The sequence below is a fragment of the Macaca fascicularis genome, chromosome 1 (assembly GCF_037993035.2).
Source record: "Macaca fascicularis isolate 582-1 chromosome 1, T2T-MFA8v1.1".
Classification (NCBI taxonomy): Eukaryota; Metazoa; Chordata; class Mammalia; order Primates; family Cercopithecidae; genus Macaca; species Macaca fascicularis.
Window position 1 is genome coordinate 305886 of NC_088375.1, and position 25319 is coordinate 331204.

The window sequence follows — 25319 nt, forward strand, 5'->3', positions numbered from 1 at the left end:
GTACCCTTGCTGCTTTAGTGTTCTTCTCCTGTCAACTGACTTGAAAACATTTGACTCTGGAGCCATACAGACATTCAAACAGAATTGACAAAATAAAACAGACAAAAATCATGCAAGCAAGCAGGGAAAAAAATATCTCACCCGTGTAGCTACATGCTACAACAAATTTATGCTTGTTACCCGCATTTGAGCTCCAAGTTAGCTCAGCAATCTTTTTACTCCTCTTCCTCTATTCCCTTCTGAGAGACTTCTCTGCCCAAAAGGCACAGCCACCTGCTATGAGATGCACACACTCATTCACTTATTATATTCAGTCTCCAAGTATTTGTTAACGTCTTACTATGTGTCAAATCCTCTGGCAGTGTGCAGAAATGAAAAGCACACAGTTTCTGCCCTCGAACAGTCCAGTGCGAGAGAGAGATTTATTAGTAAACCAACAATTACTATATAGCAACACACATGTTTGTAAATGTCTGGGTGATCTAGGTGGCTCCTGGCTTCGATTACCAATGATAGAGTATGCATCAGGCAGGATGAGTCTGGGTTTGTTGTAGTAACAAACCTCATTCTCTCTGTCGCCAGAAGGTGACAGAAGCTCTGGTCCAATCAGAAACCAAGGCTGCTAGAAGCTGTAATCTCAACAAGAGCTTTCCTTGCCACCATATCAGGGAAGAGGATGTGGCAAATCATGTACTGGTGCTTCAGTGTTCCTCAGGTCACATTCCACTGAGTGGTTGAAACAGCTGTGCTGACTATGCCTAACTTCAAAGGGATGGGGCAGAGTGATCCTACCGTGTGCCTTGAAGGAGAAGAATATTTGTGTAGAGACCTAAAGACTAACACACACTAATATCTCGTAACATCAGTAATGATTTGAACACTGAGATCCCTTTGTTTCCTCCCTCTAGAAAGAAAGGAGAGCTTTAAACTTTGTTTAAAAAGAAAATAAAAATGAGGATAAATAAACTGATAAGCAAAAAAAAATAGTGTACCACTTTACAAGGAAGAAAATATAAAACATTTAAGGTAAATATCTTACTGGACTATCGATAATCTAGACCAGTGCTATTCAATAGAAATTCGATGTGAGCCAAATTTGTATTTTTTATTTCTTTGGCAGTCTCATTATGAAAAGTAAAAAGAAACAGGTGAAATTAACTTTCGTAATATATTTTATTTCACCCTATACACCCAAAGTATTACCATTTCAATATGTAATCAAATACAAAATATTAATGAAATAGTTTAGTTTTCTTGCTCTTTTTTTGTGCCAAGTCCTCAACATTGAGAATGTATTTTATTCTGCCTCAAAAACAACAAAAAAGAGAATATATTTTATACTTTTGGTACATCTTGATTTGGATATTAAGTTTTCATTGGAAATCCCAGATCTGTATTTTGATTTCACAAAATATATAGTTGAAAAAGGGGAATAACATGTCCAACTTGTTCCAAACATATTAAAAAGTCTTCCAATAACTGACTCAAGCATCGATTTTAAAAATTAAATTAATTAAAATAAAGTTAAATTAAAAGTCCAGCTCCTCAGTCGCACTAGCCACATGTGGCTAATAGTTGCCATATCGGGCAGCTCTGCTCTACGTTGGCAGTTTGTGGGTAGAAATTCCGTAGGTAATCAATAAAAAGTGGAAATACAAACATCACCTGGAGAGACTGGGATTAAATAATTTATGGAGACTAGAAGGCCACAGTTGGGGCAGTGGGGCCACAGTGTCACCCCAGCTTCCACATCCCTGCTGGATTCATCCCCATAGGAGGAGACCAGGGATCATGCCTTCATCCCAGCTTGAAGTCTGAGCATCACATTGACTCTGGTTGAAGAGTATGATGGTTGGCTCCATTTATCCCACTGGATGTGTCTTCTCTTGACCTGTGATTGTCCTTACTTCTTTCCAACTCCCCAGTAAATCTGAGATTAACCCTAAATAAGATTTTAGTGTCTATGTTCCCTATTCCTCACCATTTCATAGTCTCATAATCCTGGCTTTAACTGAGAAAACCCAGGTAATACACTGCACTCTGGGTACGGTTCTTCAAGACATAGGTGACGCTTGAACTCAAGCATCAGGATATTAGGGGGAAAATACGAATTGAAACGAAACCTACAGATTGTCAAAATGGACTGTGCTATGACTTGCAAAGCGGATACACTATACCAAAACATTACGTCCATCGGAGACTATCCAGGCCCAGTCTTTTAACATCACTTAGTTCAGACCCATATGTTTCAAGATAACATACCAGATAAACAGATTGAAGAGTCACTGTATTCAGATGTTCTAAACATATGACCATTTACTGTTTTAGCAATTCTCTGGTTTACAAGCTCTGACCAATCTCAGGCAGCACTATCCTATGACTAACTCCAGCCCTCAAACTATTAATACTCTGTCCTTAGTTCATCCTTTTCGAGACTTCCCATGGTTCCTTATGGCGGCTGTCTTCCTTGTTGCAGGAAGTAATAAATAAACGTATCTCTGTTGGCTCCCAATGTGTCCTGGTGATCTGTGGCCGACGGACATCAAATTAGCTTTCCAACTGCCATGTTCCTCCTGAAGTGCCCCACAGCCTCTGAGCACACTTCTGCTGGACCCTTTCTGATAATAACAAATGCCTTAAATATCGTAGTTCTATTCAAACCAAGAACAATCACATTGAATGATTCTCATTGTATTACAGGTAGCATGCACACTATTCCATCTGAGGATATTTAATTCGTTTAAAACAGGACCAAGAATGGTGAGTGAACATCTCTATTGGCAAGTCAGACAACTCATCAGGTGATCTATGGCCTTCTGAGAAGGGAGACTGTTCCCTGGTTTTCTTCATAGGTAGACAGGTAGTCCACTGTGAGTTCACCTCTCCAGCCCTCTTGCCCTTATTCTTTTTTGCTTTTTGTCCCATCTGAGATTCTCTTAGGCACTTAATTGAACAAGGTTAATCTTTTATTCAAAAAACATTGAGGACCTAAAAAATGTGCCCAACTTGGAAGCAACTTGCATCCCGTGGATCTTGGTAGTAGTAATTTCACTGGTCCAGTGCTGCCAATACTTAATTGTTGTGTGTTAAAAACTGCAAGCTAGTCGAAGAAGTAGAGGCTGTTAATGTAGGTAAACCGGTGCTTCTCAATCCGTTTATCTCGCTGAGAATGAAGTATGGATGAGAGGAGATACTGACCTTTCTCCTCACCTCAGTGCTGATTCTCAAACTTAAGTGTACATCAGAATCCCATGAAGGGCTTCTTAAACATGAATTATTGGGCCCTGCTCCCAGAGTTTTACTCAGTAGTTCTGGGTTGGGTCCACAGAGCCTGCATTTTTAACAAGTTTCCAGGTGACCCTGATGTTTCTGGTCCAGGGAACACACATTGAGAACCACTGCCATGGAGTGTGTGGAGCACCCAAACTAGTTGTCTGTATCTGTGAACAGCCCCAAACCTTATCTCAGTATATACCAAACAAATAAACTTTATACACGTTTCACGATGGGGAAGATGTTGACTCTATACTGCCGAAATTTAGGAATCTTGAAAAAAATGGGATTGAAGTAGTTTTGTGTTGAAGTGCAGAAAATGGTGTTATGTTTAAATATTTGTCTGAGAAAACCTATGAGAAGTATGGAAAGAAACATACCTTTTATTATAGCAGGAGTATGGGGTTAAGGGAGGAAAACCAAGAGACTGAAGTTGAAAGTTTAGTGAGAAAAAGTAAAAGAGATTCCTGTTTCTGTAGACTACATTCTGTAAAGCAGAAGGTATGTCTTCTGTTCTAGTTTTCTATTAATGTGTAAAAGTTGCCAAAAAATTATTGGCTTAAAGCAACACACGCTTATTATCTCATAATCTCCATGGGTTGGGATTTTAGCATGAGTTAACTGGGTCCTCTGCTCAGGGGCTCACCAGGGTAAAACACAGGTGTTGGCCAGGGCCTTAAACTCATCTGAGGCTCTAGGTTCTTTTCCAGGCTAATTCAGGTCGTTGTCAGAAATCAGTTTCTTGCTGGGTCTGAGGCCCATTTTCTTGCTGACTGATGGTTAGGGGTTGCTTTCGGCTCCTGGAGACCACGCTGATGTCCTACCTGTGTGGCCCTCTCAAAAATGGCAGCTACTTCTTCAGAGACAGCAGGAGAATCTCTTTTCTGCTATGATAAAGTCTTATAAAGTGTCACATAATCACCTTGCTCAAATAACAAAACCTAATCAAGGTATTGACTGCCACATCCAATTCAAAGGTGCCGTCTGCACTCAAGGGGAGGGTATTTGGCAGGGTGTATATACAGGGGTGTAGGAATCTCGGGACCATGTTTTACAGGGAGCTGGGAGATGGTGGAGTTGAAGGTTTAAGTAGGGTATCAATGAGTCAAAACAGCCCCCCTGTAGAATGGGAGAGAAAGCTAAGAAAATCCAGAAGCCCCATGAAGCAATGTTAGATTCCCATTTGAAGTTTCATGCTATGGCTATTTAATGCTCCAGTCCAGAAATCTGTGTGGCTTTTCTCCAGTGGAACCCAGCATTCAGGTGAAGTCAGTAGGAAGGTTAGCACGTTGTTTGATTCAGGGTTGCAGTTTTCCCGGATGTGTGTAACTTAAAGGCCACCAGTCAATGTTGTCTATGATATGACCTAGAGAACTAATGGAAGGATTGGCTTATGGGGTCTAAACTGAGTAGGTAAATACAAGAAGCAAGAACAGTGGGGAGGGAGAACGTTTCTGAAAACACCATGTCTTTGGACAGATAGGTGAGGTGTCTGAAGTAAAGATTTCATAAGGAAATAATTCTTGGTGATGACACAATTCTTAGCATGACCACAGAAGAGGACAGCTGAAATGAACTATAAAGATCATTTGGGATTAAATTGAGATGTTTGATGGGACATTTAAAAGGACCCTAAATCAGATTTCTAGAATCACTGTAGGACTTTGGGTGGAAAGGAAAAGCATAAGCAGGTGCTGTGGCTATCAGTAAATTAGGTCAATAACTGATATTGACAAGGGTTTGCAGAGGGTGGAAGAGTCAATCACTACAGTCTCAAAAAAAAAAAAATCACAATTTTACACAAGTGGAGGAAAGACGTTATGGTCTAGGAGTATCCCTGGGGAACATGTTGCAAGATGACCCACTCTCCTATCCAGGTGCTCAGAGCCTTCCCCAAAGCTAACCTCTTTTGATCTCTCCTCTCCACAGCAGGCTGGGTATAGGGGGGAGATATTATTCTCTTTTGTTCATTTTGACTACTTATCTTCAGTAAGTGCATCTATTTTCATAACTAGCCTCATGTGCAACATGCGGAAAAGTCACAGAAGTGCAAGTCACGTTCACTGAGTCTTGCCTTTTCTCCTCAACTAGACTGTGAACCTCTTAAGTTTCTTTGATATTCTCCCAAATTTAACCTACATGGCAGTATTTCTCAAATGCAAGGTCAAGACCCAGTAGATGGCTGAGAAATCTATTGAATGCATTGAGGTCAACATTTTTTTTCAGTAAAAGAGAAGAAGATAACAGAAGAGTATACATTTAAAGGGTAAAGATTGTTATGTAAAATTTTCATTTTTGCCATATATAAAATATACAAACACAAATATATGAAAACAAATATATAAGCACAAACATACACTATATATGTATACTATACAGACACGTATATATGTATATGTATATAAATGAAAGATACACTCATCTACATCGATGTGCTGGATTGCAAGGTAAAATATACTTACTGAGATTTGGTCAAAAAATTATGAAACACATTGCTCCTTGATATGGAACATATGCTAGGTGCTCACCACTGGCCAACTAGACATGTAAGATGAATGAACAATAGAATTGGACAATTTCAAGAACTTATGAACCAAAGATCGAAAGATACCCACATACACACACACAGAGTAAGAGAAAGAGAGTCTAGGTGGGTGACTCTGTGTTGGCCTCTGAATTTGAGACTGCGCTAAATCCTTTCATCGTGACTCTAAGAGAGCAACCCTGCGTGTCACAGGAAGCTTTGTTAAAACATTCTTTAACAGCACATCTCTTATAAGCAAGATTCAAAACATCCCTGCCTACAGAGAGGGAAGGAAATGAAAACATTTCTGAGAGTTTTCCTGTATAACAAGTCCCCTGCCCTGCAGCGAGGTCTTTATGAGAGTATAACTGGAGCTTCACAGGGGAAGAGTAGACCACATTTCCTTGGTAGAGAGAGGTCATGTGTGTAAAAGATTTGAGAATCCCTAAACCCTCTAGGTGGATCTAAAATCCTGCTGAAATCTATTTCTATTCTTTCTGGGCCTACTTGAGGGATCCTGAGTTTTAAGTTAAAAGCTACCTCTTTTAATAAGTAAGGAGAACTCCCAGGTTTAGCATCCTGGAATATGCTGAGTAACTCTGCAACCCTTATCACACATGCTCACATGCTTATGGGTCTGTGTTTTCTAGCTATCAGCGGCAGAAAAGGACCAGGCCTGAAAGATTTAGCCAGTAAAGAAACAGGCCTTTTAAAATTCAGTGTATGACCTACAGAGACAGCAAGAAGGTGAGCCAAAGGTGTTGGCTCCCTGTGGTCCTTCCAAGGGTGAAGAGGCAACAAGAAAAGCCAGAGAACCGCAACATGAATAACAGACACTCCTTTCTGCTGAGGAGTCAGCTCCATCCTGCAGACAAGCAGTTTTACAGCCTGCAGCCATGCTGTAAAGAGGGTAAGATAGAAAGCCTTAGGTCTCATCAGCACTCAGAAGGTGATAAGAAATTATCACCTTCCAGAAGAGACGAGGTGAGGTGAGGTGAGGTGAGGTGAGGTGAGGCCTCCAAGGAGAGACGAGGTGAGGCGAGGTGAGGTGAGGCCTCCAGGAGAGACGAGGTGAGGTGAGGTGAGGTGAGGTGAGGCCTCCAAGGAGAGATGAGGTGAGGTGAGGTGAGGTGAGGCGAAGTGAGGCCTCCAAGGAGAGACGAGGTGAGGCGAGGTGAGGCCTCCAGGAGAGACGAGGTGAGGTGAGGTGAGGTGAGGTGAGGTGAGGCCTCCAAGGAGAGACGAGGTGAGGTGAGGTGAGGCGAGGTGAGGTGAGGTGAGGTGAGGTGAGGCCTCCAAGAAGCTCCCTGTAGGTCTTTCATGCTTTCATGTCCCAGGACGATGAAAAGGAATTCAGTCGAAACTCAGCTCCAGGATGTTATGTGGCCTATGTGGATACAGGCAAGGTGGCCAGGACATCATGGCAGAGCCACACCCTACACACACGAGGTGTCATCTCAGTACTCCCCATGCTACTGCTCTCCCTGGTCTCCTTGAAATATAACCACCATCTGCCATGGCCCACGGTCCCTCTTCTTACCTCACTGGAAATACAAACCAAATTCAAACACCGCCTGCTATGGTTTGGGTAGGGTTTGCTTGACTCCTCCAAACCTCCTGTTGAAATATGATTCTCGGTGTTGGAGGGGTGGCCTCATGGGAGGTGTGTGGGTCACACGAGTGGATCCCTCATGAATGGCTTGGTGCCATCCTCATGGTAATGAGTTTTCACTCTATTAGTTCCCATGAGAGCTGATTGTTAAAAGGAGCCCAGCACCTCTCCGTTCTCTTTCTCTTGCTTCCTTCCTTGCCATGTGATCTCTGCACAGCTGGCTCTCCTTTGCCTTCCTCCATGAGTGGAAGCATCATGAAGCCCTCACCAGAAGCAGGTGCTGGCACCATGCTTTTTGTGCAGCCTACAGAACTGTGAGCTAAATAAACCTCTGTTCTCAATAAATTACCCAGCCTCAACTATTCCTTTACAGCAACACTGAACAGACTGAGACACCGCCCTAGCCCTCTTTACAATTCTCCTCTTAAATGTAACCTATGGATCGGAAACAGAAACCTTTATTTCTTTTTAAATTTGTAATAGCATTTATCCTATCCAAACTATTATTGTTAATTATATAAGTAAATATACACTTTTTTTTTAATGCTTCCACTAGACACAAGGCTCTAAACCATGAGGGAAAATGCTGGGTTTGTGTCCATCTTTCTCTGTCCCTGAAAACAGTTTGGTGCTGCTGGATGCACAAGCATGGTGCTGGCATCTGGCAAGGCCCCAGGGAGCTTTACTGATTGCAGAACGTGAAGCAGGAGCAGGCACATCACAGAGCCAGAGCAGGAGAAGAAAAGCTTTCTCAATAACAGAAGCTTCCTCCTAATAGAGGAAAACACCATATCTGAATGTTCTGGAAGTGAAGAATCCCTGTTAGAATGTACAGCATTCTCACATTCCCTACAGGTAAGAAACATCCTAGTGTGATGAAACACCTCAGGACTGAGCCTCAAGAGAAATACATTTTCACCCAAGTATTGCTGCCTACTTAATGGGTGGCACTAGAAGGCAATGACTGTTTTAAGCCTGTTTCCATAACTGTAAATGGAAGTACAAAGCTGTCTTTAACATGTGTGATACCCTATTATTATGAACTTTCCCTGACAACAATCATGAATAAGGCTGATTCCAAGAAGGGAGAATGAGACAAAGGGATACCTAGGGATGATTTCTGAAGCATTATTTCCTGCAGATAAAAACCTAAATTTCAGATTAAAATAATGCAATTGCTATCAAAATCCCTATGGTAACTTTTTTTTTTTGCAGAAATATAAAAACCTAATCTAAAATCCATATGGAATTTCAAATGACCCCGAGGAGTCAAAACAATCTTGAAAAAGGACTAAGTTGGAGATCTCTCATTTCCTGATGTCAAAACTTACTAAAAAACTGCAATAATCAGTGTGTGGCACTGCCATAATGACAGATATATAGACCAATGGAATAGAATAGAGAGCCTGGTACAATTGTGTACATGGTCAATTGATTTTTGACAAGAATATAAAGAGTATTCAATGGGAAAGGAATAGTCTTTACGACAAATGGCATGGAGAAAACTGGATATCCATCTCAAAGGAATGAAGTTGAACCTTTACTTTACCTCATGTACAAAAATTGACTCAACATGGATCAATGACCTAAACATAAGAGCTAAAATGATAAATCTTTTAGAAGAAAACATAGAGAGGCTGGGCGCGGTGGCTCACACCTGTAATCCCAGCACTTTGAGAGGCTGAGGTGGGTGGATCATGAGGTCAAGAGATCGAGACCATCCTGGCTAACACGGCGAAACCCCGTTTCTACTAAAAATACAAAAACTAGCCGGGCGAGGTGGCGGGCGCCTGTAGTCCCAGCTACTCGGGAGGCTGAGGCAGGAGAACTGCTTGAACCTGGGAGGTGGAGGTTGCAGTGAGCCGAGATCGTGCCACTGCACTCCAGCCTGGGCGACAGAGTGAGACTCCATCTCAAAATAAAACAAACAAACAAAAAAACCAACAAAACAAACAAACAAACAAACACATAGGGAGAAATGTTCATAACATTAGCTTTGGCAATGAGTTCTTGCACATGACACCAAATATACAGACAACAAAAGAAAAAATAGATAAATTGGACTTCATCAAAATTGAAAACATTTGTGCATCAGAAAACATTATTGTCAGAGTAAAAAGAAAACCCATGGAATAGGAGAAAGTATTTGCCTGTAATATATCAGGATTAATATCTATAATATGTAAATAAGTTCAACTCAGCAACCACAACAATAAAACAACCTAATTAAAAATGGGTGAAGGACCTGAATAGATATTTCTGCAAAGAAGATGTGTAAGAATAAATACACGAAGAGATGCTCATCATTAATCATCAGGGAAATGCAAATCAAAACCACAATGAGATACTACTCATTGGATGACTCTTCAAAAAAATAGAAAATAACAAATGTTGTCAAGGATGTGGAGAAATTGGAACCTTTGTGCATTGCTAGTGGAAAAGTGAAATGGTACACCTACTGTAGAAAACAGTTAGCCAGCTCCTCAAACAGTTAACATAGAATTACCATATCATGTAGCAATTCCACTTTTGGCTATATATCCCAAGGAACTGAAAGCAGGGATTCAAACACATATGTGTATGCTAATGTTCACAGTAGCATTACTCACAATAGCTAAAAGGTTGAAACAACCCAAATGTCCATCCATGGATGAAAGGATAAATGAAATGTGGTATATACATACAATGACATATTATTTTGCCTTAAGAGTGAAATGCTAGTATATGCCACAACATGAATGAACCTTGAAAACTTTATGCTAAGTGAACTAAACCAGACACAAAAGGACAAATATTATAGAATTCCATTTATATCAACAATCTAGAGTACTGACAAATTCACAGAGATAAAAAGTCGAACGGTGGTTGCCAGGGGCTAGGGAGTGAGGGAATCAGGAATTATTGTTTAAGGGGTGGAGATTCTATTTGAACGATGAAGTAGTTCTGGAAATGGATAGTGGTGATAGTTACAACATTTTTGAATATACTTAATGCCACTAAATTGTGCTTGCAATGGTTAAAAGGGTAAATCTTATATATATTTCACCACGATTTAAAAAAACCTTTTAAATATGTGACAGAGGAGTTTTGAGATAATGTGATAAAGACAGCTCTGTAATGTAGATATGCAAAAATCTATGAATATTAAAAAATTCTCACATAAAAGGCAAATGGTCTAAAAATTGGAGAGCAATGTAGATTTTCTACTTTGAAAAGTTCCCAACCCTTCTGAGAGAAGAGAGATCCACAGTTCCTGTTCCAACACTGGCCAAGAGCCTTCTGTGCATCTTAAGTGATCTAGAACTTAGCCCATATCAATTTGGCTCCCAACTGATGTTTGATTCACATCCACACAGAATGGAGAGGAGAAAGTCCTGAACCTATTCTCGTTGCGACTCACTGATTGAATAAGATAAAGGATCAGTTCTCTAAACTAAACTGAGAGGAATCTGGTATTCACTATTCGCAAAAAAAGAAATAAAAATAAGCTTCCAGGGTTGACTTGACCCATTGACTGGAGGACAGTAAACATCTAGACACCTCTTTCTTTAGAAAGTGTAAGGATATTTTTGCTCTTATCTGGTCACTGCCATCTCCACCCCAGAATGTTCATCTTCTGTTGTTCTCCTTGGAAAGCTCATCCAGTTGTAACTTTAGATTGTTCTATTCAATTGTACCTTTTAAGTAAAGTATAAAAAATACCCAATGTTATACTGCCAATGAAGAGTACATAGCACATATTATGTTTGGGTGGACAGTGGTTGAGTTTTTCTAGGCAGCTGTCTATTCCTAAGACTTTGCAGAAAAGGCATCATTTGCCATTGGACATTTCTTTGGGTACATCCACTTTGCCTTCAAATAAAGGGAAGGTAGATGATTGTGTTGTTATAATAAAATAAACAAGAATAAGATCCTGTGGTAAAACTGGTGCTTGGGTACGATCATGTGAGGAATTTGAGTCTATTCCTGTTGCTTTTGGGTTCTTGGTCATGTAGTCTTTGCTTAAGCCAATGGCTAGAAGGGTTTTTCCTATGTTATCATCTAGAATTTCATGGTTTCAGGTCTCAGATCAATTTAATCTCTATAAATTATACAAACGTATTAAATTGTCACATGTGCCCACCAAATATATATATCTATTATGTATTAATTTAAAAAATGTATACAGAAAACTTCTGATGAGGATAAAATTAAATAAAGAGCAAGTTTGTAATATGTTAGGGATAAGGTAATTTAATCTTGGGAAGTCTTCTGTAATTGTTCAAGAATTTGTCATTTTTTCCCAGTTTGTCACTATTCCTCCCTCATTTTCTCCTCAGGCAAAAGTATATTCCCTGAAGCTTGAGGTCTGTCCTTAAGTTTTTCCTGAAATTCAGCTTTGTGCTTCCACACTTTACCTTGAAATGTTCCACGTACAAGAGAGCTAGGCTTCGTCATGTCACCTGGCAAATATCACCTAATTACTTGGTTTTTACATCTTTCCATTTTCATGTTCTATTAAAAGACAAAAAGCAAATGGCCTACATTATAAATTGTACATAGTGGAAATACTATGACATATTCCTTAAGTGAAGGTCAGGTCTAATCAGGGCCGGCCACTTTTTCCATGTGGACATTAAATTCTCACAGCTACTGATTTTCTTACAGTCCCCACATTGCTTTCTGATGTGTGTTTTCTAGTGCGGTTCATCTACTTTTCAGCAAGGTTTTCCTGGCATTCTACCGCATGAATGATATAGTTATTCTTCCTGTGCCTTGAAAGGGGGTCTGCTCTCTATCCATCACTTCTTGGTGTGAAAGGATGTAGGTAAAATTAGGTTCACTGCAAATGCCCAGCAAGGCAAGTGGCTGTGATTTACTCCATGGTTTCAGAAGCTTCCTTTTATATTTGCTTCACATTCTCATTTCCTGGCTTCTGCCTCATGCTGCAAGATGTCTGCTGAAGCTCCAGCTGCCATGACTACACACCAGCCAGCAAGAAAGACGGGTGATGTCGAGAGGCATGTGATATTACCCTGGCTTCTGAGGAACTGCTGGAAAGCACAAACCTTTATACCTGTAGTCCACTTGCCAGAGCTTACCTAGCTGCGAGAGTAACTGGGACACCTGTTCTTGTTTTTCATTTTAACATTTAAATTTTACTTTATTTTAAAATGTATTTTTAATTGATATATAAAATTATATGTATTCATCATGTACAGCATGATGTTTTGAAGTATATTAAAATATACATACATTGTGGCATGATTAAATCAATCTGTTTAACAAATGCATTACCTCACATAGTTATCACTGTTATAATAAAAACACAATGTCTACTTTCTTAGCATTTTTCAAGAATACAATATATTGTCAGTAACGGAAATATATTCTTTACTCCAGGTAGTATCTGCTCAGATGAAATTGGAGTATAAAGAAGGTGAGGAATAGAAATTATTCTACCATACAGACACAAGCACGCATATGCTCATTGCAGCACTATTCACAATAGCAAAGACATGGAATCAACCTAAATGCCCATCAACGGTAGACTAAACAAAATACGATACACCATGGAATACTATGCAGCCATAAAAAAGAATAAGATCATATCCTTTGCAGCAACATGGATGGAGCTGGAGGCCATTATCCTAAGCAAACTAACACAGGAGCAGAAAACTAAATACTGCATGTTCTCACTTATAAGTAGAAGCTAACCTTTGAGTACATATGGACGCAAAGAAGGGAACACGAGTGTGGTGGCTGGGAGGAGCAAGCAGCATCTCAACTAGCAGAATAGCTCCAGAATGGGAAGCAGGAAGGTGCAGGAGTAGAGTATTAAGGAGGAGAGTGAAATGAGACAAAGAATGTTGGACTTTGCAGAACTTTGAAGGCAACGAAAAAGTTTGTTTTATCCAAAGAACTATTCAATAACAAATAGTTATTCAATATTTAATAAATGTCTACTATGTGCCAAGTGCAAGGACAAAAACATCTGCCCTCATGGAGCTTAATTTGTGGTAGGAGAAGACACATAGTAAGCAATGTAAGTTATTAAAATACATCACGTTAGATGGCTATATGTGTTAACAGCAATTAATGTGTGTAATGAGAACTGCTAAGGGGATTGCAGGGGACTTTCGGGAGTGGGGTTGCTATATGTAGTTAGATTTGTGTTTAGAGATCCCTTTGGCTACATCTTGGAACATAAGTTGTGAATGTATATGTGGGGGTGGGGCAAGAAAGGGGACAGGGAGGTCTGTTTGAAAATTCCTGCATCGTCCAGGTGAGAATAATTTAGGTATTTTTGGACCACAGTAGTGGTGGCAGTGGTGACCCACAGGCCATCTTGTGGAGAGGTGAGGCAGGAACTGGTGAGGGACTGGATATGGGTGGTGACAAAGACTCATTGTTCTCGTGTGACAACACTCAGTTACCAGCCCTGGAAGAAGCTCAGGCTTCAGGGTGAGATTATGACTTTGTTTCCTGACATGGTGAATTTGAGGTGCCTTTGAAACATCCAGTGGGAGTACTGAGGTGGCCTTGGGTATGTGGCGAGGAGCTTGGAAGAGACATCTGAGTGGCCTATAGTTATGTATCTCAGGCTTTGGTATCAAATGGTAACCGAAGCCAAGAATGGGAGTAACTAGGGAGTGTAGACTGAGAAGAGAAGTATCTAGCCGCACTGGGTTTTGAGGGCCTTCATCACTTAGTAGGAAAAAGTGCACCAGAAGCAGGAGGAAAACAAGGAACATGGTATTATTGCCCAGGGAAGGAAGATTTTCAAGAAGGAGGAACTAGAAAAGGGAACAACACTGTTGTGATTAGACAAGAAAATGTTCTTTGGATTTAATTGTTCATCCGAAAGTTATTTTTTGATTGACTCGATATGCCAGGAACTCTTCTTGGAGCTGAGAATACATTAAAGAGGAAATTCTGTGCTCTCCTGAACTACACATTCTAATACACAAATGGGATTAGAGCAAGATGGTGAGGGGGGGTGGGAATGCTATTTTGGAAAGGGTAATCAGTGCAGGTGTCTTTGATATGGTCACATGTGAATAATTCCTAAACGAAGGCAAGGAGAACTCCATGTAAAAATGTGAGGAAAGCCCCCAGGCATCGGGAACTCAGCATTGAAGGATGCTGAGGTGGGATTGTGCTTGGGAATTTTGAACAAGGGGGCCAGTGTGGCTGGAGCAGAGTGAAGAAAAAGAGGTATGTCAACACAGAAGATTGGAGAAATAGTCAGGTATCAAGGGCTTGGTGGGACCTTTGGCTTTTACTGGGTAAGAAGGGAAGCCCTAAGACATTCAGTGACACAGAGAGGGTGGTTTATCGCTGCACTGCCCAGGGGATGGCTGAAGAAAAAGCCTGACTAGAGTTTGTTGAGATGGACAGGGGGAATGATGAGTGGAATCAGATGTTCTGGAAACCTCTCTGAAAAAGTAGAAGTGTGGTGGCTTGAGGGGAATCATTTCACTTCCTTGCATGTGGATTTGGGACTCTTCCTCTCATCCCAGAAGGGAATCCTAGAACAGGATCCTGGAGCCATAAACACATCCCAGATATGGAAGGTCATATGCAATAGATGTCTGTCTATCTTCAGACTCAATGCCTATGAGTGAACTCAGATCTCATACGTGTGTCTCCTAGCCCTCTCTCCTGGGTCTCAAGCATTCCTACAGACACCACACTCTCCTATGACCTTCTTCATTGCCCCAGTCACTTCCTTGTTTCTGAGGCTGTAGATGACAGGGTTGAGCAAGGGTGTGAGAACAGTATAGAAGACAGATACGACATCATCCTGGCCAGGAGAGTGGTAGGATGCAGGTAACATGTAGGTGTAGACAAGGGGCCCATAGAAGAGGTTGACTACTGTCAAGTGGGAGGAACAGGTGGCCAGGGCCTTCTGACGCCCCTCCACAGAGCGCATCTGGAGCACAGCCACCAAAATGAAGGCGTAGGAGGTGGTGATGAAGGCAATGGGCACCAAGAGGACCACCACACCTGTCACAAAGAGCACCTGCTTATAGGCCTCTGTGTCTGCACAGGCCAGCATCAGCAGTGAAGGCACTTCGCAGAAGAAGTGGGTGACCTTTCATGAGCCACAGTAGGGGAACTGCAGGGTTAGCGAGGTCTGGATGGAGGCATTGAGGGACCCTCCCAGCCAGGAGCTCACAACCATGAGCAGGCAGACGCGACGGCTCATAAGCACTGGGTAACGCAGAGGGTTGCAGATGGCTACATAGCGGTCATAGGCCATGAGGGCCAGCAGGAGACACTCTGCAGCTCCCAGGAACATGAAGAAAAACATTTGTGCCCCACAGCCCCCAAAAGAGATGCTCGTCCAATCAAAGAGGAAGGCCACTATCATCTTGGGGACAGTGACTGAAGAAAAGAAGATGTCCAGGAAGGACAGCTGGCTGAGGAGGAAGTACATGGGCTTGTGGAGCTGGGCGTCGGCCCAGATCAGGAGGACCGTGGTGGCATTGCCAGCCATGGCGAGGATGTAGACCAGCACCACCATGCTGAAGAGGAACAGGTGCATCTGGCTGTCATTGAAAAGTCTAGTGAGGACAAAGCCAGTGGTGGAGGGGTGGTTCCAAGGCCCTCTGCCTGCCTCCTGCCGAGCCTCACTGTGGAGAGGAAAGCGAACCGGCTCACCAGGGGCTCAGATACATTCACTCAGAGACGGAAATGGGGCAAAGATGGCAAAAGGGCAACAACTAGGAAGGTCGGTGAAGAGGCAGCTGATGAGCTTTGCAGTGTCCTTATAAATTTTTTGTAGGGTCAACATTATTTCACAATGAAAAATTATTACAAAAAGCATGGTGTGCAGCCAAAGTAGTACTCAGAGGGAAACTCATAACTCAAAATACATGTGCTAGAAAAGAGAAAAGTGTAAAAACTAGTGATCTAATTTCTGTTTCAAAAAGGTAGGAAAAGAACAACAGCAGATTACAATGTCCCATGTTTTTGAAAAATGCATAGTTAACAATATTCTTAACACTTCAACAAACAAATATGTGCACAGGAAAACATTGAAAACAAAACCATTTATTCTTATGCCTAACTTGAGGACTAGACCTACCAATACGTGAATTACGTGGTTCAAAGTCCTTACTTGAGCATCCACGTGATATATTTCTTTGAGAAATAGGTTAGAGTCGCTGGGTACAGTGGCTCGCGCCTATAATCCCAGCACTTTGGGAGGCCGAGCCGGGTGGATCACCTGAGGTCGGCAGTTTGAGACTAGCCTGACCAACATGGAGAAACCCCATCTCTACTAAAAATACAAAATTAGCCGGGCGTGGTGGCACATGCCTGTAGTCCCAGCTACTCAGGAGGCTGAGGCAGGAGAATGGTGTGAACCCGGGAGGCGGAGCTTGCAGTGAGCCGAGATCGCCCCCCTGCACTACAGCCTGGGCAACAGAGTGAGACTTCGTCTCAAAAAAATCCAAAAAACAAAAACAAAAAAACCTAAAACAACAACAACAACAAAAGAAATAGGTCAGAGCCCGTGTCTGTTGCTGACGTGTTGCATTTTATTAACTAGTGGAGCTGTGCAGGCATCACAGTCTTTTGTTACCTTGGCCCTAAGGAATTCCAGACTTGGCACCTTTGCTCTTCTGGAATTTTGACACTGTGTTCTCATTCCCTTACTGTTGTTCTCTTATCTTGATTTCAATAGTTTCATGATAGCTGAGTCCCATTATGTTAATTAAGAAGATTTTTAAATAAACTTCTTGATAAAGATTGGGCCTCTTTTAAAATATAAATCTATGGAGTACGTGTTAGGAATACGTAAGCCAGGTCAGTAGTTTCCTTTGGGAGGGATCTGCACCCCTAAAGGGCTCCCTTCTGAAATTATATTTATTCAGGTAAAGTCAAATCTCAAGGAATTATGAGGTAAGCGATGATAGGAAATAAGTCACCCAAAGGCAGTTTTAGGAGCTGAGGATGAGGGACAAATTAGGATTAACGACGCTGCTCCAAGGATGAGGTTGTGCTAGACGTGGTGAAGACCCGTTACCTGGCAAGTTCCCTGAGCCAGGAAGCTCTGCGGAAACCCTGGTCCCAGACTCCTGAATCCTAGGGAATGCCTTCAATTTTAGCTTTTATTTCTGCGTATGTCTGATGGCAAATGGCTTAAATGGAGGGATTGAAGGGAAATAAAATGAACTTCCCAGTATGGTATTAAGGAGTCGAGAATATGAGAGAATAATGGAGCTGGGGGATACCACAGGGTCACCGGGACAGAGGGCGAGGGGCAGCAAGTGTCCCAGAGGGACAGCACATCAGAGAGGTGACAAGGCTGTACGATCTATGGATTTCTCCATGGGTGCCTGTGCTTTTCAAAGCTCGAGCTCCCACTGTTCTGAAGTGTGGTACAAGCTGACACTCACTGACTAGTCTACTGCCCACATCTCACCACTGTATGGTCAAAGGTCAAAGGATCTTAGAAACTGGAACTTGCCGAGAGAGCAGAGAGAGCTGTGCCAGGAAGTGGCTCTCTCGGTGCTTGTCCTGGTTCTTCTTGCTATGCCAAGGGGCCTCCCTCATCTATGGCCTTAAACTCCACCACTCTGAGGCTGCTCACAGCAGACACACAGATCCCTTCGATGTGAGTCAGACGTGTTCGCGGTGCGTAGCGGGGCCCACTCCAAAAGCCTGTCTCTGGAGCGGAGCACAGAAATTAACGAGGTTAAACTCAAACTTTTGAGACATGACTTTGAGTGGAGCTAAAATATACACTGCACCTATTTTCTGTATTGTATGATGCGTTGCCATCTTGAGGACTCGTGGACCTGGGGAGGGACTGCCCTTCCCAGGGTTAGCTAATTCCTAGAGATGGTGAATACCTTGCTTGTGAGCATGCCTTTGAGCAGCAAATCAACCAATTCCCGAGTCTACAGCCCCACCCGCCTCCTTTTATGAGGTTCCCACAGTCAGGGACACCTTCCTGTGCTCAGTTATGATTCACCAGGTCCAGCTCCGGGGCAGTTAGAGACCACCCATAGAGCCCAGAGCCCACCCAAATTATTCACACGTTCCAGTCCTGAGCCTGCTCAGCTGTTTACCCCGTTTCTTCCCAGGGAAGACACAGCGAAGGCTTGGTCTCTGCTTCCTGCTCACTCCCTCTGCCTTCCCCGTGTGGCCCTGCGTGGTGTGTGTGCTCCTCCCGGGGACGTGACGAGCCACCGTTTCAATGCCAATCACTTCCCGATCCACTGGCCTTGCCATACACGAATTAAAACGAAGCCTCGGGTACATTTAAAAGCTTTCCTCTAAAGATAGTTTTCTCACACGTCCCTGTTTCGGTGTCCTGTAAGCTCAGCTTGTCTTGTTTGGTGTCTCAAATGTCTCAGACCACCGTGTTTTACATCTGGAAGGAGCTTAGTCCAATATCTGTTATTGGTGAGAAGTGACAGCCTTGATCAAAAATCTCTTTTCTAAAGTTTACTTAATTATTTTGATGCTTATTTTTGGTTAACAAATACTTGATCTTCTAGGCCAGGTCCAAAATAACTCGTAACTGTTCTGAAGTGGTTTTTCTCAGCCTCGGCACGGTTGGTATTTTGGAACGGATACTTCCTTACTGTGGGGCACGGTTTTGTGCATTGCAGGACATTTAGCAGCATGCCTGTACCTGACCCTGCAGATGCCATGGCAACCCCCTTCAGTTGCAAAAACCAAACATATCTCCAGACATTGCCAGATGCAGGGACACAGTCACCCCCAACTGAGAACCCCTGCAGTAGAAACTTACCATCATTTACCGTTTTTCCCCTTCCCTCGCTCTCCACCAAGGCAAATGAAAAAGGACAAGAACCTACATGTTTAAAATCTGCGATAATTTGACTCTGACTTGGCTGAATGTTCTTGTCTGGTTTTATCCAGTATACGGCATGTGGTTGAGTACCTGGTCTCTGGAGCCAGGCTGCTTGGGTTCAAGCCCCAGCTCCACAGTTTCCCAGCTATGTAACTGCGACAGGCTACTCAGCCTCAGGTTCCTCATTTCAAAAATTATTGGGACTGTTTGGAGCATTAAGTGGTTTTAAATGTAGAGTGCTTAGAACAGAGTTGGCCCAAGGAATGTGACATTTTGAGTTCAGCTGCTACTAACATCAGCACTGTTACCACTTTTATAACCTCAGACCTCTGCTCCCCTCTGTAACTTAGGATTATCATGCCCACTTCCCAGGGTTATTGTGAGTGTGGAGTAAGGAAAATGGTGAGATCATGCCTTTTCCAGAGGAGGTATTCAGTGAATGTTAGCTGTCTTCTTCCTTCACTTAAGCAAATCAGTTTTGCAAAATCATCAGAGTTAACTCTGGTACTCACCGGCAGGAGCTCCTAGTCCCTCCCACTCAGAGGTTCCCCTTACATGTGCTTCGTATTGTGAAACCTTGCAGGCGGATGCATTTGTTGTAGTTAAGTGAACTCCTCTGTCACACTCCAGATCTCTCCACCTAGACTGAAAATTACCTGTGACCAGGGACTGTGCCCTTTCTGTTCTATTTCATGACGGATTGTGGTTCATGATGGCCCTTGGTCAATGCTGGTGGGCCAAAGGAACGTGTATAATGGATAGATGAAAGAAGCATATGCTTGCTCAAGAAAACACTGCTATCCCCACGCCACCTTCCATCACGGCCATCTGAAGTCGACATCCCTCCGGCTGGTGGGGCTGTGCATGAGTGCCTGCTCCCGGAATGCATCCTCGGTTGTCTGGGCACTGCTGATTTATCTTCTCAGGCAGTTTCTCAACATGGCAATGAATGCAGCACGTGCATGTGTGTATGTGTGTCTCAGAGTAATATTCAGGGAGATTTATTTCCTTTCGCCCTGTTTCCCAGGAGAAACAGATCTATTTTTCTATTCCGTCCACCATACCTAGATCATAAGTGGTACACAACAGGTCTTAAAGAACTACTAGAATGAATGAAAAACGAAATCCTGGATGCAACTGACACATTTTGTGTTGTGGGCTACATCTAGCCCAAGTTTTTGTTTTGTTGTGTTTTTATTCTCATTGGTTTTTTGGTACTGATGTGACTTTTTAACTTCCCCTACAGTTTTACAGATTTTTTTGTTTTTACACAGCCTTGGTTTTTGCCATCTAAGATAGGCAACTTATGGAGAAGGCCAGTGTTAATTCCAAAAGTATGAATGCTTATGTGCTTTGCTGGGGACTGTGTGTATGATAGTAAAACAATAAATTATATTATCTCATTTAAAATGAGAGTAAAAATAATAAATTATATTATCTCATTTTGTTTTAAAAAAGCAAAATTCTAGATCGTTGAAAATCTTAAATGTGGGAAAGTTTGACAGAGGAGAAGTTATGGAATTGTGTTTTTGTGACTTTTCATAATAAGCTTATTGTAATAAGCTAGCTGGGGCTGCATGGATGGGTGGAGGGTTTAAATTATTTCCTCTTATACTTCACATTGCATACTCACCTCGAATTGCCCTGATCCACAGTCTCCATGGGCGTCTCAGTCTCTTGTTGACTTTTTTCCTTCTTCCTTGTCCTTCCTGGGCTCCAGGCTGTGGCTCAGAGCCTGAAGCAGGTCCCTTTGGGTGTCTACATGAGGGGTCATGAAAGCTGAGGTGTAAAATTTGTCTCTTTTCACACAGGGCACTCCTAAAGGCTCCCCATTTTCCCATAGGGCCCCTTTTTCTAAAGTATACTTTATCCACCTTTACCGCAATGAGAGTGAATTGCTGCCTATTCTTGGTGCTCTTCCAACTTCAGAATGCTGCGATTGCAAAGCTTCTGTCATTGAATTTTGCCCCATATTCCTACCCGCAGAGACTCAGATTGCACAGTCCTGTGTAGCACTTAGGAATTAGTTGTGCTGTTGAGACTTATAGGACACGTATGCTGGGAGGACATAAATTGCTCAGCCCCAAGCCTTCAAATTACAGATGAGATAATGGCATTTAGAGCAAGGTCTCCAGATTTGCCTGCATACTGGAATGATCTGATGAGTTTCAAAAAAGACTAATGCCCGTGCCTCACCCCCGAAGTAGTGATTGAATTGATCTGGGATATAGCCTGGTCTTTGGAAGGTTTAAAAGATTCTCAAGTGATTCTACTCTGCAGAAAAATCTGGGAACCGACGACTTAGGGATTTCACAGACAGAGGAAAGACAGATATGCCAACTGCTCACACCCCCAGGGCTCCTTAGGCCAAAGGGTCGTCTCTGGATCGGCAACGCCAGCTACTTGTTCAATGTGCAAATTCTCAGGCTCCACTTTGGACCCATCAAATCAGAAACTCTTTGGAGGGCTCAGAAGTCTCTTCTGACAAACCCTCCGGGTGACCCGCTGTTCTCAGCCAACAGTGATTTTGCTTCCAAGGGGACATTTGTCAATGTCTGAAGATATTTTTGGTTGTCACAATGAGGAGGTGAAGGTAATAATGGTACCAAGTGGGAAGAGGCCAGGGATGCTGTTTAACATCCTACAGTGCACAGAACAGGCCCCCACAAAATAATTAACCAGAACAAAATATCCACAGTGCCAAGATCGGGAAAGCCTACTCTCAACATGCTTGTTTCCTGTGGTAAATCCGATTCTCCCAGACACGGCAGAGTGGTGGGTTCAAACTCATTCTCAGGCAAAGCTCATACTTATTTTGACAACATTTCAACTGTTCTCCAAAATCTCACATCTCCAAAATTAATGAATAATTAGTCACTAAGTCTAGTTAAAATAATTAAACACATTACAGTTAGTATACCTACTTCCATGCCACATAATTTATATGTGCTGCTCACATAAAACCTACATAGAAACCTCTAAAGAAACAGCATACATACTGACAAGCGAAAAACAGGTGTCTCTCTAGCCCCGCAGACCAAACCCTTGGACAAAGGTCCGTGGTTAACGAATGTAAAGTGAGACGGGTTTACTGGGACAAGAACATCCTGGCAGAGGCAGAGGGTGTTGTCTGTCTCTAAAAAACTGATTGAGGAAGAGCGTGGCTCTTTAGGATTCTTTACAGTTGGGAATGGGGTGGTCTATACTTGTGCAGACACCTGAGGCTCTGTACTTGTACACGATACATTTTCCAAAACTAAAAGTCAGTGATTCTCTACCTGCCAGCTCCTAAGTATTTTCCAGGTTTTCTGTGCAGGCAGTCAAGTGACTTCAGAAAGAAGACACAATCTAGATTTTAATGAATTCTATATAAGAGCAAGTGTCAAGGTCTGCGATAAAGCTTCTTGTTTCTGGAAAGCGGGGACTGCTCCAAAAATCACCTACATGCTTCCTCAGCTGTAATGCAGTGTATTCAGGGGCTCCAGGGCCCCCAGACTATTGTTCCAAACCATTATATACACAAGGTACTTAATTGTGGGGCAGGCTTGGGCATAGACAAATCAACACAGCGTCATCTTGGTGTCTGGGGAAACTTGGCAATTAGAGACATGGAGGTCCTTTCTTTCCTCCCTCCCTCTCTTCTTTCGTAACATCTATTAAAGTTGGTTTCACTTCTAGCTTTTTGTTTCGGTCCTATTGTTCTAATGAGCTTTTATTCCTTAATTTGAATGGAATCAGAATGAGAAGCAAATGAATATTTCTTATCTCCCATTTTATGTTAGACATGTATGATATTATCTCATCTTATCATGATAATATATAATTGATTATGATTTTACACATGAAGAAACAGAAGTTCAGAAGGTTAACCAGCTTAGTGCTCAAGGTCACCTGCCAAGCAGATGGCAGATCTGAGATGTGAGCCACGTCTGGGTCACTACAAAGCCTATGGGCTCCCTGGTCTACCATGTAGCCAGTGTGTACGACACCAGCCCTAGATTCATGCTTGGGAATTTAGGTCATGCCAACATGCACAGGTGCCCACAACGTGACTATTTGGTGGTTATATATACACAGGTCTAATAAACTGTTAGTTTGGATTGAGTCAAACAGTTAATTCAGTGAAAACTATGACCTATTTCTTAACAAGATATGCCTAATTGTTTTATAAATAATAAGTCACATCTTACATTTGAATGGTATAAAAAATTACAAAATGTGGCCTACTTTCAATATCTCATTACTTGATCAGTTCACTCATTCTTTAGGCAACTGTACATAAGACAGGCAAATTTTTATTGCTACTGGGTGAATACACCCAGATCACCAGGATAAGACTGTTGTGCTCTCAGAATTTATAATCTCAATTAACACTCACAGCAATGGTGTGAGGTGAATATTGTTATCTTATTTTGCAGAGGTGGAAATTGAGATTCCAAGAGGAAATAATTTTGTCCAGGAACACTAAATTTGGAACCACTAATGATTCCCACATCAGCCAAGTATATTCATTTTTTGAACAAATTTTAACATGTTTGGTTGCTGTAGAATTTTTATTCATTCATTCGTATTTGTACTCACTTGATGTTTATTTATTTTTGATACGTAATATTTTACATATTTACTGAGCATCTGTGATATTTTGTTGCTTGCATAGGTTTTATAGTGACCAAGTCAGGGTATGTGGGGTATCCATCATCCTGAGTATCATTTGTATGTGTTGGGAATATTTCAGATTCTCTTTTCCAGCTACTTTGAAATGTATAATACATTGTTGCTGACTATAGTCACCCTACTCTGCTATCAAACATTTGAACTTATATTTAGCTCCCACATATGAGTGAGACATGTGAAATTTGTTTCTGTGTCTGGCTTATTTCCTTTAACATAATGACCTTCAGTTTCATTCGTGTTGTGGCAAATGACATTATTTCATTCTTTTTTAGGGCTGAATAGTATTTCAATGTCAATACATATTTATTGACCACTGTCCTTATGCTGTGTGATGTTGAACTTCTGACTCTTAGAGCAGGAAGCTGCTTATGGAACTCTCTCCTTTTGATTCCATGCAATCTGTTAATAACCATCTTGTTTCTCTTCTCACATTCGTTTACAGAGATCCCTGTCTTGATTCCATGCAATCTGTTAATAACCATCTTGTTTCTCTTCTCACATTCGTTTACAGAGATCCCTGTCTTGATTCCATGCAATCTGTTAATAACCATCTTGTTTCTCTTCTCACATTCGTTTACAGAGATCCCTGTCTTGATTCCATGCAATCTGTTAATAACCATCTTGTTTCTCTTCTCACATTCGTTTACAGAGATCCCTGTCTTCTCCAAGGTTCCAGGTGCCCAAACAATCCTGGAAAATGTGTAAGCCGAAGGCCAGGGAGAAAGAACCTCTCCTCCTCACCGAGCATGGACTTGACCAGGGCTGCCTTCTGTAGTTCACTGACCACCATGGTACTGTTCTGTCGGAAAGAGTAAAACCAACTTGTGTTGCATCTGTGCACACCGATGTCATGAATTCAGAGTGATAAATGAAAGGAGTTTCTTTTTAAAATGTGTATTATGGCCTTCTGTTCAATCTATTTGTCAAAATTTCCTTTATATTTAAAATGCTATATATTTAAAGGTAAGACCAGTAAGTCTGATTTTTTAATTTCTTTTTTCTTTTCTATTTCCTCAATTTTCTTCTGATCCTCACTAGTTCTATATTCAGCTCTCAGCTATCTTCAGTCTCTGTCATCATTACCTAGTTTCAGATCCCAGGAACTGAGGTGACCAGCAGGGCTGCACAGACGCCCTGTGTTCAGGAGTGTGGCGTGTGCACCACAGTCAACCCCACTGAGTCGTCCACCTGCACTCGACTTATGTGTAGGGTGGCCTGCTGTGAAAGCGAGGGAGATCTCTAGTTGCTGCTTTGTACTTGATTGTCTGTGTTTCTTTGTTAATTATGTATGATCTCACTCTTTGTCCAGCCAACAATACATGCCATAAATATGAGACTGGAGAATGTCTTAGGGATTTATCAATGGGTTTACATTTACTAAACAAAATAGAAAAACATTCACACACCACCACCACCACCAC

General features: G+C 42.0%; 2 protein-coding genes across 2 annotated transcripts in view; both read right to left on the minus strand.

Moving 5' to 3' along the window:
• Window positions 1-11846, minus strand: part of LOC107130823 (uncharacterized) — a 31520-nt gene extending 19674 nt beyond the window's left edge. The window contains exon 1 of the mRNA XM_074028485.1: window positions 11807-11846. Within this exon, the coding sequence (XP_073884586.1) occupies window positions 11807-11846 (40 nt within the window). The remainder of the gene's footprint in view (window positions 1-11806) is intronic.
• Window positions 11847-15060: 3214 nt separating this feature from the next.
• On the minus strand, window positions 15061-20886 carry LOC102118011 (olfactory receptor 2Z1-like). Its single transcript, XM_045390370.2, is given in 2 exon segments — window positions 15061-16027; window positions 20858-20886. Coding segments are annotated over 2 exon segments (996 nt in total).
• Between the last annotated feature and the right edge of the window lie 4433 nt (window positions 20887-25319).